This window comes from Scomber scombrus, chromosome 8 (assembly GCF_963691925.1).
Source record: "Scomber scombrus chromosome 8, fScoSco1.1, whole genome shotgun sequence".
NCBI lineage: Eukaryota > Metazoa > Chordata > Actinopteri > Scombriformes > Scombridae > Scomber > Scomber scombrus.
The window spans coordinates 14,521,997-14,538,523 of NC_084977.1; the positions used below are offsets into that span (position 1 = coordinate 14,521,997).

Below are 16,527 nucleotides of genomic sequence, written 5' to 3' on the forward strand. Positions count from 1 at the left end.
GTCACACCTGTGACGACACCTGCATAGAATGTTTGCTACAGTGCTCTACTCTTTTTATATCTTGTAAACATGTGTAAACACTGGATGCCTGGAAAGAGAGAAAGAGACACATGTAAGAAAACAGATGGAGTGTATTTATCACTTATTTAAATATTTGCAATCATTTCTGCAGCATCACATGGAGCTTAAACGGCCAGAAAGAGCTTCGTTACAAATTAATCTGTCTAAATTAAATGTATTTCCACGTTTGCACTCAACATACTGTAGCTGCTCTGTGTTTTCCAGGCTGCAGCCAACATAATCTGTCAGAAGTGCAAACGGTAATGTGAAGCAAATGCCTTTAGGTTTATGGTTCAGATAAAAAAGCAGCAACAGCAGGAGAGTGAAGGAATTCCACCTCAGCAGGAAATCTATGTTCTCTCAGCAGTGATCTTTTAATTTCCTCAGCAGATCTCAGAATCAAAGCCAAACTCATTTGAGTGCAGAGGGACTGAATTACATTAAACTGGGACTTTATCAGATCTGTATGCAGGCCAAAACACCACAGGCAGTTTGTCAGACTGTGTGTCTGTATACCTGTCTATTATTCTCAGCTATTCATCTAGCTACATTCCGTCTCCCTCAAACTCCCTTGCTGATAAGTACACAGAGTATTAAACAACTTCCAAGCTGAGATGTATTCCTCTGATACGTTCCTCTGTGAGAACTCCTGTTCCATGAAGCTATACGTCATTTCCACAATGTTGCCTAGCTGGGCTTATCTCATACAGGATATTTAACAGTCACGCTCAGGCATCTCTGCCCTGTTGTTGATCGTTGTCAGTCTCCCTTGGGTTCAAGTACAGTGACCGCAGTGAATGTTGAGATCACAGGCTGAGGGATGGGCGTCGCTCTTCTCTCTAATCACTAGGCTGGGCCTACTGGTCTGGCCATAAGCATCACCCTCCTGACAATCACTGGCACACACACGTATACAAAAATATATCTAAACATACTATTTTTAGAGATTACAAATATAATGATTACTAAGGGAAACTGTTTGGGAGTCTTTAATGACCGAAAGTGAATAAGTGTCTTTTTTTGTCTTTTATCCTTCCAAACTCAAAGTCAGCCGTTTTTATCAGCAGGTAAAAAAGGAGGAAGAACCTTAAAGTTGCTTTGTTCTACAGGGTTGTAGCAATAACATTTGCTTACAGTAAAACGTGACCTTGGCATCCATCTGTAAATCAAGACAATGTAGGTTACACAGGAAACAACATGGCCTTTCCTCTGAGTCATGCTGTACACGTGATATCTTAATCCAAATCTCATTTAGCGTGTCTGATTAAGAGACATTTTTCCCATAGATTAAGATAGTAGGGGGGCAAGTATCAAGTTTGAAAACACGGATATTTTATCCTTTAATATCATTAGTTGAATGAGGGTGCTGACACCAGAGAACATACAATAATATTATTGTGGAAAAATATCTAGGCCATAAGTCAGTCTGTTTTTTCCTCCTCTGAGTGATAACAGAGGTGTAACGTGCCCCCATGCAGGTGTTTTGGCAAGAAAATCATTACAATTTATTGTTATTTGAAAAGAGACCAAGTACATTAATCATCATTCAAACAAATGTAAATATACCTGACATAGCCAAAAGGCAAGTTTTCATTGGCAGTCTCTTTGCTTGATGTTGTTAGGCATCCTAGAATAAGACATATTATAAAATATACATCACTACAACACTCAAACACATTTTTGTTCTCATCCTACACATGTTTTTGATTTCTTCACTGCCCCCAAGTCCCACAAAACATCTTAACTGCCACTATAAAGAATGCACTGTGTCCAAACATCTTGTTTTCATTTTACGTTACATGATATGAGATGGGAATGTGCTTTTCTTTAGTTTTCTTTAGGTCTTAAACCTTTCAAGCTTCCTTTTTTTTAATACAACGTAACAGCATGCATGAGACAAAGCATTGTGGTATGGTTTGTTATCCTGCTGTACTTGGTCAATGTTTCTTAGATGTAGACTGCTCCCCAATGTTGAACCAATGGGACAGGGGGCTTCGTATCATACCCCACATTGCTCATAAGATCCCTCTGAGATAGTCACATCTGTCCTGTCCTCTGACAGGACTTTTTTCTTGTTTAGGCCACACTATCACTAAAATCAACTCCTTTAAATCTCATGTTATTATTAATCTCATTATTTTTATAATTATTATTATTATTATTATTATTATTATTATTATTATTATTATTATTATTATTATTAAGACAGAATTATCTATCCTAAGACTATTGATTCTTATAAAAGAAAAAACTATAATAGGACAAAATGCTAAACACCTTTCTTATTATCATTAAACACCTTAAGGCAGTGGCCTGTACTATTATATAATGAAAGATAAGAAATGTAAATGATACATATTTATTTATACATTTTTGATTAAATTAAACACCTTCACCTCTGCATTTACTGGATATGATAATACCTTTGTTGTCCTGTGAACACCATACATCTCCAAAAGCTGATGTATTTTCAGCTGTGTGGAAATGCACTTCTTTTCTATTTTAGATTATTCAAATTCTTTGTAAACAGTATTTTTACTTTGAAGAGTAAAATGCATGGCTTTCATTGGACAGTGATTATGCTACTGACTTAAAATGGGATAATTTGAGGCTAATTCTGGCTTTTTCTTCTTTTTTTTGGTCATCTTTATCACTCAAAATATTAATTTCGCAAAGAACATTTAAAATTTCCTGCTATTTCGCTCAAAATACTTTTTTGTTAATTAATATTTGATAACTGCGGTAACGGTAATTAAAACCCTAGAGATGTAGTAACTCGGCTCTCCTGAGTGGGAGTTTGTGAATGATTTCCTCACGGTGATTCAGAGCTGGGACAAAGTTTAAACTCCGCCCTCTAACCTCCAGCCAATCGCGTCTGAATATTCAAATTAGCCACCCATAAAGATGACTTGGAGAGGCATCTGTGACAGACCATAAGAAACTTCAGACCATAAGAAACTTCTGACCGGTGCTCTGTGTTAAATTGGATATCCAATAATTCGACCAACTTTTTATTCAGGACACCTCATATTGAAAAAAACCCCCAACAATTCTCAATAATATGGGAAAAGAAAATATCTCTTTTTTGACTGTTTGGATAATTTTGGGAGAAATCTGTGCAACTTTTTCTTCTGACCCCGAACCCACGACTGGTGTATTTGGTAAGACCAACCTATCAGTAGGCTGTTTCAGGCTGAGTTAGTGTATTGTTTTATGGCAGGTTATACTTTTACTATTATGATTCCTTTGCAGCGCTCATGAAGTAAATACATCCGGGAAGCTGGTTAATGAATGCATGATGTTTCGTGCTGACCGACAGTAACCCCGTGAAAAGATTTCATAGTTCAAGTCTGCAGGTCTGCATCCCATTTCATCCCATTCAGCTCCATGTGTGCATGAAGAAAAGCCGCGACTGTAGTAGGCCTTTTGTCTGCAGATCATGTTAAAAAAAACGCATTCTTGTTTAAAATACAGTCAGATTATTATCGATGCTGCAACATAAAGACAAACCAGTATTAATTGTTAAATTAGACATACATTAGATCCTTAATAATGACATTTATCCACATAAAACCTTAGATTTTTGTTTAGACATCTGGAGCCACAAAATGGACTCACTGAAAGAATCAGTTTAGTTCAGAGGTAAAAGTTTGTCCAATCTAAATTCTTTAATTGATTCTTAGCAATATTTCGAGTCTTTACAGAGACTTTTTCTGGTAGAAATGCAGTGGAGTCAAAAGGGGGCGACACTGCCATGCTCTATAGCCCTACACTGGTGCTCATTTAATATAATTGAAAAGAGCAGCGTAGAAAAGTTGGTTGAAAACAGTTAAAAGTCAGTGTTTTATTTTGTCTCCTGGAAATACAGTATAGACTCATTTTGATTAAACAGAACAACATTGTTTCAAATTGCTGCATGGCTGTTATATGTACACTTTATAATTAGAAGGTGTAATTAGAAAGTTATTAAATGCACCTTTTACTTCCTGAATGTTTGGCTTTCATGCCACAATAATGTACTATACACTGTCTATGTGTCTGTTACAGTGAACAGCACCGCGGTTCCCCTGCCGACTGAATGGATCAGAGACTACAATGACATTGTGTCCAAGTTCTCCGTGCGCTCAGCAGACATCCCAGATGATGATATGTGCTATCTTGTGGCCGGCAGTCCTGAGACCATCGCAGAGTGTGAATTCAATCCAGAAACCCAGACCTTCATTGTGATACATGGCTGGACGGTATGTTAAAGTTAATGTCATTTTTGTCAGGTTTCATCAGTATGCATTGCTGTAGATAGTGATGTAGTGAAAAAAAGCCACATGCACTATTTGAAATGTACATATATGTTGCAGAAGCATAAATTAAGCAGAGGTTGAGTCTTGCCAAAAAATGTTGAAACAACCAACAAGCATATAATAAATGTTGAACCATGTCCAAACAACAATTCAATGATGATCAGTAACAATAAAAAATAAAAATACTTCAAAATTCACATTAGTTCAGAGAAGCGAGGCTGAGAGTGAAGTGCAAATAGTCCTCCTATAATGTGATTTGTAGTCAGTCATGCAAAGATTTAAACTCAATGACTCTTTGGCTGCTCTCCAACTACCAAACACAGATAAGGGCTAAGGCCAGAATGAATCATGACATACAGCAGCTGACCCCATGAATGTGTGTGATGGTGTATGTGTTGTCTGTTATTATAGGTAACAGGGATGTTTGAGAGCTGGGTGCCCAAGCTGGTGTCTGCTCTCTTTGACCGGGAGCCCACTGCCAATGTGATCGTGGTGGACTGGCTGACCCGCGCCAATCAGCACTACCCGACCTCTGCAGCCTACACCAAGCTAGTGGGCCGCGATGTTGCCAAGTTTGTCACCTGGTTACAAGTGAGTGTTTTCACAGGCTGGTTAACAGCTGGATAACATTTTCTGCATCCTCTTTGTCTTTAAGTGGATTTGGTCTGATGATCCAATTATCTCTACACTCTATGTTAATATGCCAGCAGAGATAGTAAATATGTCGGTTAATGGTGACAAATGTATAAGTGATGATGTAATGTTTTTGAAGCCAGCAGTGCTGCTGTGGATATGTTTTACTCCTGGTTATGATTTTAAACGCCCTATAAAGGCGTTTTACAACTGTGTCTGAAGCTCACAGCAGCCTCTCATTACAAATTTCAGTATTTAGGGAGTTCAGCCTTTGTTTGAATAACTTCAAGGAAAAAGGGGTATTGGCAATGTGTCATGCTTTCATGTGTTTGTCCTCACTTTATGTGACTTCCAAGTTTAAAGCTTGCAAGGTTTTGGCAAAGCATAATTTACACAAAATAATCCATGCCCTGGATTATATCTCACACTCATTTAAGACTTGAACAGAGTGCTACAGAGCTCTGCCAGGTACAGCCTGTAATTAGTTGTAATGCTTTAATAAGTCTGCAGGGCTGTTTTAAGGCCTGTCAGCTTGTTCTTCTGACACAGTCCATCCATCCTCTCCCTTTCAGAATGAGCTGCAGTTGCCTTGGGAGAAGATTCATCTGCTGGGTTACAGTTTGGGAGCACATGTGGCTGGAATTGCCGGAGACCTCACTGACCATAAAATCAGCAGGATCACCGGTAAGGAAAGCCGCACACACATAACTCTGCTGCAGTCATTTATGCCAACTTATAAAGATCAACACTTCAAAAAACGTTCTTTTCCAGTGGAGCTTAACAAATGCATCATATGCCCACTCAAAAAACAGATCGATAGTATGATAATGAAAACACAGTTTCTGATGTCTTCAGTTTGAATTAGTCACATTTTATAGAAGTTGATATGATAACTTAGATAAATTTGAGCTTTTTACATAGTAGCACAATTAAAGCATTAAATTCTGAAAAAAAATACACCATTGGTTGTTGGATGTACATGTATTTACTTGTTATGATTATTTAAAACTACGACTCCTTAACTCCACTTTACAAATGCATGACTGTCTGTTTTAGCTGTGAGCATTTTAGCTTATTTGATTAGAGGCTATAAATGTCTACATTCAGTCTCTGAGTCAATGAATTCATGCATTCAAACATAACATAATAAAGTATAAGATCTAATCTTTGCAGACTTGCTCGTGAGAACAACTCAGCATGCCAATGAAATATAATCTGTGGGCCATTACATTCCAGGCCTGTATTGTATGTGTGCATGTAGCCAGTTGGTGCCAGTCTGTGGATCCAATCCCCTATTTGTCACTATGAAGTTTATCCAGCTTTGAAATCTCCCTGACCTGCTTAGAATAATGGTATGTTTACAGTATTGTGATCTGAGGCACCCATTGAGAGCCCGCAATCACTGCTTCACTTTGTTCTGAGCTTCATTGGCTCTTCAGAGGTGCACAGGATGTAAAGAGGGCAACCTAAAATTATATTCAGATATATTTATGTACAGTGGAATAACTAGATCTGCCTGTTCTTTTTTGTTTGCCTTTCTTTTTTATCAACACTTTCTTTCTTTATGCAAAACCGTGCACAATCATTATAAACAAATTCTTCAAAAAGTAAAAAACATGACCTCATTCTAGGTCTGGATCCTGCCGGTCCCACTTTCGAGCACGCAGACAATCAGAACACCCTGTCCCGAGATGATGCCCAGTTTGTAGATGTCCTGCACACCAACACCAGGGGCTCCCCAGACCGCAGCATTGGCATCCAGAGGCCTGTGGGCCACATTGACATTTACCCCAATGGAGGCACCTTCCAGCCAGGCTGCGACATCCAGAACACATTGCTGGGAATTGCACTGGGAGGGATCAAGGGTCTCCAAAGTAAGTCATCCAAACACTCCCCTCTGTTTGTTCTTCACTGCACTTTTGCTACAGATGATGATTTTAAGACTCTTTGAAGAAGTTTTAATTCATATATAACTTATGCTGTCATACTGGCAGTAAGGTAATACAGTCAGTGTCAAGTTTGCACTTGAACTAGATGTTTCATGCATTGTCATTTATTATTGAAGTGTCACATGATTTTTTTGCTACAAGACTACTGAGGCCAGAGGGGACTGAGTGTTTATCATTCACAGTTTATGTGTTGTTCAAAGTCTTTAACTTTTTACTCCAGTTGCTTAGACCTGGTGGCAGCAGTCTGCCACACCTCGTTTGTGTGTCACACTGCACCACAGATACACATCTCTGCCCACATTGCCCACAAGTGAAAGATCATGTTGTTGTGTACAACAGTGTTGTAAAAGATAGGATCAGGTATTTACATGGTGTCAACTGACACTATGACTCTATAAAAGCTTTCAGAGCCACAATTAGAATATGTCAACCTCCAGTCATAACACCACCACAGATTCACAGCTCTGTTGTGTGTAGAGATGAAAGTCTTGGTTGATGTTTTTCTGGTTCTCTCCCTCAGCTGTTTCAACTGAACAAGGTGGAAATGTAATCTGGGTCAAAATGACATGGAAAGAGTTGTAAAAGCCATTCATACGAAAGATATTTTCTTTGTTGCTTGGTGTCATTTGGGAGATGACATAGAGGTTTCACAGTTTTTGTGTTCTGTGTGCTGCAGATATGGACCAGCTTGTCAAGTGTTCCCACGAGCGCTCCATCCATCTCTTCATTGACTCTCTGCTGAACATCCAGCAGCAGAGCATGGCCTACCGTTGCAACTCCAAAGAGGCCTTCAACAAGGGCCAGTGCCTCAGCTGCCGAAAGAACCGCTGCAACAATATCGGCTACAACATCAACAAGGTCCGCACCACCCGCAGTGCCAAGATGTATCTCAAGACGCGTGACATGATGCCATACAAAGGTAAACAGCAGGAAGAATGACATGTGTAGCATTTACTGTAATAGAAAGGAATGCGTTTAACTACTGAAGTCTACCTGGATTAATGTATTTTTGCAGGATTACTGGGAGTTTAGTTAATAGATGAACATGCATAATACTCAATGTATGAGCTACTGTTGTTGAGTGTGCTTTGTGTGGAGTAAAGCTAGACTTGATACAAAGGCACCACATGTAAACAGGAAAATCGTAACACAACCACAGATATCTAATGTGGGCGCATGTGTGCAACAAGTGGCAAGTATTCAGAAGGTCACAACTAAAGGAGGTCATGGATATTTTAGTGCGAAGGTAATGTAACACCACTGCATGTGATACACTAGCAATGGAAAAGTTTATATAAGAATTATATTTTGGCATAAGTTCACAGCATTGCTGTTGCCTGTTCAGTACATAAATATAGGAATACATAACAGTGTGTGTGAATTCCAGACCAAATACATCTTAAGAGTAAAAGGATTTTGCACAAATCTGTGTTTAAATGCAGCACTGTGACAGTCACATGAAGACAGAGAAAGACTGAGGTTACATAAAGGCTTTTCTGGTATTAAACTAACTTTAAGTAGTGGTGTAAGGGATGCTGTTTAGTCCCTGGGAACTCTCACAAGTATGAGAGAGTACCTGAATTGAAACTGGCTGGAGGTTACTCACAGAGTAAACATGTGCTCAGTAAAATGTCTGTTTCTTCTTCTCTTGCAGTTTTCCATTACCAAGTAAAGGTGCATGTCTTCAGTAAGGACCCGCTGAGTTTCACAGAGCAGCCAATCAAAGTTTCTTTGTATGGAACCCATGGAGAGACGGAGGATATTGCCCATGTCTTGTACGCATATTTAACAGTACAATTTGTTAACATCAAACAAACATACACACATGCACACGTATATCTTGCATATAAACAGTAAACAGATAGTCAGCAGGAATGTCTACAACCACCTCTAAATAAAGACTAAAAACTAATTTGTGCTGCATACATCACATGCTAAGATATGCCAGGGATGCTTACATGTAGAGGACAGTCCAAGGTTTTCTCCTGACCTCTGACCCTTGTTCTTCCTTCCATCCTGCAGGCCGGTCCTGGAAGGTAACACCACTCTGTCCTTCCTCCTCACCACGGACGTGGACATCGGAGACCTGATGATCGTGAAGATGCGCTGGGAGAAGGATGCGATCATCAGCTGGTCAGACTGGTGGGGCAGCAGCAAGTTCCACATCCGAAAACTGCGCATCAAATCTGGGGAGAAACAGTCCAAGTGAGTTCAGAAAGATATCATTAGCTAGAGTAAACTACAATAGATACAGTGACATTTAGGTGCTTCAGTCTGGTGTTTTTTCCTGAAATTTCATATTTTACTTAAAATTTATTGTATTTTGCTATGTGTGATTTCAGGTTGATCTTCAGTGCAAAGGAAGGGGAGTTTGCTTATCTCGTCAGAGGAGGAGGAGACGATGCAGTCTTTGTCAAGTCAAAAGAAGACACTATGAGTCGTAAAGAGAAACTGTAAGTTGAAGAGCAGCTTCCTGGAGTCTGGAGTGTACCATCTTAAACAAACACTTTTTGGTGATCATTTATAATGAATTAATTGATGCATTCAAAAATTAATTATTTATATATTGTCCTAACAATATATAAATAATTAATATAATATATAATAATTAATAATATATTATTGTTAATTTTAAATTTCGGTTTTGGTGAGAAAAAGTTTAAAAATGGCATACTGCAGACTCCGTGCATTTCTTCCCATGATCATATTTGTTTGTCATTTGTCCCAATATGAATGAGCAAAATGATACAGTGGTTACAACCATAGAAAAGACTGCCTGACTCCTGCTCACTGTTGTCTTTCCTTTTTTCCAGGATGCACAAGCTGAAAACACAGGGCAGTCAATTTGGGCAGAACGATGCTTGAAGTTGCACTTGAACACAACTCACATCATGCACATCATCCATCTCTACATACACAGCCAAAGATGGACAGCGCAACACTGGGAAAACCTTTGCAAGCAACTGGAGACATATTCAATGATACGTTTTTCTCTGATTCTTCCTATTTTTCCTTCTGACTTCAACTCCCAGCGCAGCCAACATGACCTTCATTTGTTTATGCTTTTATATTCCATATGTACTGTTTATACAGATTTTTATGTATTTGGTGTGTTTTCTTTGCCTATGTGAACTTGGATTATTGATTGCATAAATGATAAGTGACAGGCATAATTTAGACACATCCTTTTGTTTTGTTTTGTTTTTTTAATGTGCAAAATGATCTTTTTGTCCCTATATTTTTCTCTACCTAACCACTAATTGCCAACAATCGACAGGGACCAAAGAAGTATTGACTATCTACTGAACGGAGAATCACAGTGGTCTTTGTAAATACTTTTTTTAATCAGTATTATATATATTTTTTGAATATGAGTGATATGTTAATATCTGATCTTTTGAAGCCTTGCTTGTTCTTTTGGTTATTGTGTCACTGGTCACTTTAAAAGGCTCTCTGTCCCCTCATTTTAATGTAATGGTCACTGAGATTGCAGTCTAGCAGGGATATACATTCTTTGGTTTTGGTCCCTTCTTAAATGTTCCAGTAATGGCCAAGTGCCCCTTAAATACTTCATAAATGGGTCAACAGTCTCACCTGAAACAGTTTACCTCAAGCTCAGTCTACAATATGCCCTCCTTTTGAAAGGTCAAACAGTACAAAATTGCTGATAAGCATGCAAGCCTTTGTCATTTGTGATGGACTGGCCTACATGATAGCCATAATACATCTCAAGAATACGTCATATTGTATTTATTGAACGTACATTTATATTTGTATATTAAGCTGTAATATATTTTGGCAGGCTTTCATTGTTTTCTGTATTTTTTATAAATGAAGTGTTCTGTGATTTTATGCACAAGGCTTGGGAATGATTGATCAAATTGGTCACCATGCCGGCTGTTGGGTGCATTTACTTTTATGAACTGAAATGCAGTGCACTGTATAAAGAGCCCAGGATGGTTTAATAAAGATATAAGATACATATGCCGATATCCCTGACTGCTCAAGTTGCTTTTAGATAATAATTAAATAATTAAATCAAATACTGCCTTGAACAGCCAACCACTGCTACATAATTCTAATACTGCTACTAAATTCTGCCTGGAAGCTCAGTGATTCTGAAAAAGGTGAAGAAATGTCAGTGGATAAATTGAATAGAATGAAGTTCTTGAATATGAGAGTAAAGACAGGCATAATTACAACTCTCGTAAAAAGAGTTCTATATAGTTACAAACGTGTTTCTTGTTTTGACACGCATTTGTAATGTTTGTACGACACAAGAATCTTGTTCTGAAATGGGATCTGCAGCCTTTCAATAAACTGAACAGTATGTATCCTTAAGGTCTGACCAACATATTGAGTACATTTCACACTTTGTCCCAGAATGGAATACTTTGACAGCTACTGGATGTACTGCTGTGAAATCTGCTAGAAATTCCTGGTCATCAAATAATGAGCATTGCCACTTGTGCAGCTGGGCTTTCAAACAACTTAAACGGCCAAATTCCTGTAAGTCTCAGCTGTACATCTTTAGATTATGCTACTATGGCACACCAACATGATTGGGTGAGCTTATCCTGACAAGGCAAATAAATCAGACTTGTGCTATACTGGTCTCTTCACAGAGGATAAACCCTTCTGATTTCAGTAACACCACTGATATGTCACTGTCAAAAAAGCAAAAAATGTGACTTATTGGATCATACAAATAATATCAGTACCTGCGCATCAATACATTTCTTTTAGATTAAACCTATCATACTTTTCCTTATTTTCAGCCATATATATGTAATGTTACAATGTCGGATGTTCATATTAGATGTGACTGAAGTGTCAAATAATGAGGTAAACGTACAGTATGTAGAAGTAATATCTGTGAGCAAAAAGCAGCAGCTTCAGACTGCTCTGGATGCTCAGTTTCCAATGTTTTTTTCTACTTTAAGTCCAAGAAGATGTTGGCTCGTGATAGATTTCTTTTTGGGTCATCTATTCCTCATGCAGCATGCAAGTTCACTGCTCTGCACCACTAACATCACAGTGCTTTTCCATTGTGTAGGGGGTAGTCACGCGTAGCCATGACTCAAGTTGATGTTTTGAGTGTTTTTCCGTTTTAGAGCACTGCAAAGTAAAATAAGTTGTTTACCTAATGGAGGTGTGCTGGTCGTCTGTAGCTTTTCATCAAACATCATCACTGTGGCTGCTTCTGCTTGTACTCTTCCTCCCTGCATTGTTTCTAACTGATCCACTGAACAAATACCTCCAAATATTTACATATTTTGTATTGACTGGTTTTCAGCACCACTCATGAAACTCCACTAATTCGGTGAAGAAGTCTAGTTTCCTGTAAATTCTTTACAATATAAGTATTTTGTTGTTTAGTCATTTAAAAGTTGAAGCTGCAAAGCAGGAAATATTGGGTTTACATCTGCGGTAACTTAAGACACTCTGATGTGGCTGCCCCTTGGCATGCTTCCAGAAAGCTGGCTAATCAGAACAGAGTGAGCTCATTGGGAGAAGGGCCTTAAAGAGACAGGAGCTAAAACTACCTGTTAAAGACAGGGCCTGAACTGAGGGGCTGCATAAAAGTCCAGTTAAAGATAAATAAAGAGTTTTAAAAAACAACAACTGTGAATCATGCAAAGCTACTCTAGTGCAGTGAATATATAAAGCTGGAAATGGGCATAATAGGTCCCCTTTAAAACTAGTGGACAGTGGACCCATGTTGTGCCTTTAAGTAGGTGGTTATTGATATTGTGCTGCTGAACTACCTCTCCCTCATGGCTTGCAACTGTGCTAACAGTTGTGCTCGTCACACGCTAAGGTCGCTGTAAATCAGCCAACATCTGAAGCCACTTAAAACTTGCATCCAACATGTTTTAATAGAGCAGGATTAGAACTTGTTGTTATCACTAAGCCAGCTTTGCTAAAAATTCAAAACATATTACCTAACACTGAAACAATCCACAGTATGAGTAAGAGCAAAAGAAAAAGTTGAATATCTGATTCCTTAAGTTTGTGGATTAGTTTCTCTGAAAAGAAATTCCCTCTTGACCGTGGAAACGGAGGAAGTGGAATGAGCAACAGTTGGGATCTGGACAAAGTTAATGAAATGAAAAATGGTATGATGACCAACTCGTGTTTGCTACACTTTTCTGTAATTGGGTTTTTTAAAATCCAAAACTGGGATACAAAGGTATTAATAATGCATATTCTCATCTTTATACTTGCTTTCATACTAATTCTCAAAGAAACAAAAATACAAGAGGAAATTAGGTCTCACTCTGGACTGCCAATGATCCCTTCATTATATTTTGATCCCTTTATTCTGTACAAATCAGCATTTTATGATTTTTAAACATGGAAAGAAAATCAGTTTATCTGTTTTGGTCATTGGCATTTTGACCCCCTCTCAAACCTCCAGGTTCCACTTGCTTTTTCAGTATTAGTAGCATCATTACAGCTAATTCTTGGCAAGGAAAACGTTTTTTCTTCAGTATTTGACCATATTGACATTCCAACACTGGAATAAAATATATGTATGTGTATATATATATATATATACACACACAAAATATATGTATAAATATAAATATATACAGAACAGAAACAGTATTACTCTCTTGGTCACTGTGGAATTCCTTCGTGCCTTTGTGTTGGTGCTGGACAAGTGATATTGAATGAAAACAAAGTAGTCATATGCACATCCACAAAGCCTCGGTGGGTTAGGTGCTGGATTAAGGAAACAATTAAACAAGCTACATGAAGTGCCCACAGACTGAATCAGAGCTCTCTTTTTTCTTTATTTGCAACTTTTTTTTAATAGCTCTGATACAGTATGCTGGTGCTTCTTGTATCTAGTTCACATCTTTTTAAGCCACAAAGATGACTTTCAAAACCCTGTCCATACTCTTCACTGATCGGCCTGCTACGAGCCTGGCCGCACACTGTACTTATTAACAGAAGCATCTTAGTTCTGATCATCAGTGAATCAAAGAAGATAAATCTGCACACCAGTGCTTAAAAAGACAATATACGCTCAGGAAGATAACATAGATTACATTAAAATAATAGCTATATAAATTTGTTGAAAAACATGTTTTTGCTGTGCAATATTTTCTTTCCAGATTGTGTTTTTTGAATGAAGAAAACATGACCATTTGGATCTGGACATGTGCAACACGTTAACATGTGCCATTCCTAGAAATAACTCTTGGAAATACATAATGTCCAAGACATTTTGTTGTTTCCAAACTGTAGGGAGGAGTGGTCCAGTCTTGTGCCTTCCCTCAGTGTTGGCTCAAGCATATCTCAGCTGCAGAGGTCTGGCGTCTGAGGCTCTCTCCTCATCACTTCAGCAGTGTCTCTCCCCAGCAAGGACAACAGGATCTATAGTATCAGCGGTGAAAACATAAATACAGTCACTGCTTTTTAAGAAAAATATGTTGTCATGTTAATAGAGGAGTAATAACTCATTTAGCCAGCTGGTTTTCTGTTACTCTGCTGTACTCTTCTAACTATTAACAGGGATGTTATTTTTAGAACTACATTGGAAACATATACTTTATGTAAAAATATATTTAGTGAAACCGTGTTTATTATTTCCATTGAAGACTCTTAATTATATGTTAATAATCCTCTAAATTCTTCAGTCACACATACATTGTTTTTGGGAAATTATTTCACAACTTTGCATTAAAGTCCCCCTCCACTAAATTTTTTTCTCCCTTTTTTCCCTCCGATTCCTTCAGCTGGATGTTTGAGCTTCACTGTGCATGATGATGAAGATGCAGAGTTTGACACTTGAAGGCTGTTTTTCCACATACAGTACATCGGTCAAAAGTGGGAATTTTCTGTGTTCAACTAAAAAATTAGTTTAAGGCTTCAAGAATGGTTTCAGTCAGCAACTTCCAGATGATTCCATCTCATATCCATCTTCTTTTTAACTTTGTGTGTATCATCACTGATCCCAGTTTAACTCTTTCACCAAGTTCAGCTTCCTCCTTTTCTCAAAGCAGGGTTGAAAAGGGAACAGCTCTGGGTTCAGAGCAGTCCATTTAGTAATCAAGGGGTTGGTGGTTCAATTCCTGAATCTTTCTCGCAGCACGTCAAAATGTCTATTGGTAATACCCAAAACCCCAACTTCTTCTCATGGTATATGAATATGTTTCTAACTGTGTGTGTGTGTGAGCATGAGCCATACGTTTTAATAGATTCCTGTCATGTGCAAAATCATTTTCCCTCCATTAATTTATCTTTATAGTTTTTCCATTTACTAATTTGTTCCAGCTTACCTTGCTTTCCAAATTTGCCAAAGCTCAACACTAAGATCGTTGTATCAGTACATCTTGTATATAATAATGTAATTAGACATTCTTTAGCTGCAGTAACTGATGTTGGACTTCGCTCAAATATGACCTACTGTTATTATTACTTGCTATTATTGTTACTTGTTACATTTCACATTTTAAACTTTTGCCTTTGTATAAAGGTACCGTTGGGAGTGTCAAGCTGGCAGGCTGACTGATTGGGACAACTCTGTGAGCACTAACATGATGAGTGCAAGCCCAGCCTGTGCCGAACTGATGGTGCCTGTGTGGACCAACATAATGGCTAAACGTGTCAGTGTCAACCTGGATTCAGAGGTAACAATATTAATAATATTTCAGCATTGTGTTTTTGAGACATATTACTTGGTAATCAATTGAACCAGGACCACATATTAAAGAGAAATACAACAATTTTGGAGCCAATCGTTTTTTTCAGTGTAAACATGTCTGGAGGGGATCTTTAACAGGTTTTGTATGTGTATTAAGAGGACCTGTAGGAAACATAGGTCAGATATGTAAACAAATGATAAGTTATAATGTCGGTGGTTTGATGTAACAATTTCCACAATGCCTACAGACTTTACTATTAAGTAGATCTTTACAGTGACATGCTTGTAACTTTTCAACCATTACCTCATCGGCCTCCTGCCCAGTGTATCTTGGCTTCATGGGCCGGAGGTTTTGGCGACAAATCAGATTGCTGAAGCCAACTACTCTTGCCGGCATGTTAGCAAATTATCTGCAGCGTGCATGTAACAACTCTTTTGTTAGTGGGTGAAATGCTCTCTGCAAAAGGTCAAAGGTCAAAGTTATTAAATAATATAAACTACAAGAACAGTCTGTGATTGCAAGTTACACTGCAGGCCAGCCAATAACTTTTGCTAATTGTCAAACACACCATCCAAATGTTGCAAGTATGTTTAACAAGTCTGCCAGTATGTTGCTATGCCAGGAGCCTGTGCACTACAACCTGATCCCAGTCATAAACTTTTACATAATGATATGTTGCAATTAAAACTATCTCCAATATTTGATAATTATTAAGATATTCAGCATCGATAATTTTCTTTGAAGCCCCTAAAACTTAATTTCAAATGTGATCTATTTCTCTATTACATTATTCATCACTAACTAAAAAGTGATAATGACAATAATAAAGTGAAAATTCAGGAGAAACAAACATTACCAATCTTAAATTTGATAAGAGTTTAAAAATAAAAAAACATCCTTGAAAGTGAAAAGTGTCTTTCCAAGAACCCT

General features: G+C 38.0%; 1 protein-coding gene across 1 annotated transcript; it reads left to right on the forward strand.

Annotated features, from left to right (window-relative positions):
• The first annotated feature begins 3,001 nt into the window (after positions 1 to 3,001).
• lpla (lipoprotein lipase a) lies at positions 3,002 to 10,932 on the forward strand. The gene is made up of 10 exons (XM_062423672.1): positions 3,002 to 3,221; positions 4,108 to 4,301; positions 4,770 to 4,949; positions 5,564 to 5,675; positions 6,623 to 6,865; positions 7,617 to 7,859; positions 8,595 to 8,715; positions 8,963 to 9,145; positions 9,283 to 9,393; positions 9,754 to 10,932. The coding sequence occupies exons 1-10, from the start codon at positions 3,122 to 3,124 to the stop codon at positions 9,803 to 9,805; spliced, it is 1,539 nt and encodes a 512-aa protein (XP_062279656.1). The 5' UTR covers positions 3,002 to 3,121; the 3' UTR covers positions 9,806 to 10,932.
• Positions 10,933 to 16,527: the final 5,595 nt, after the last annotated feature.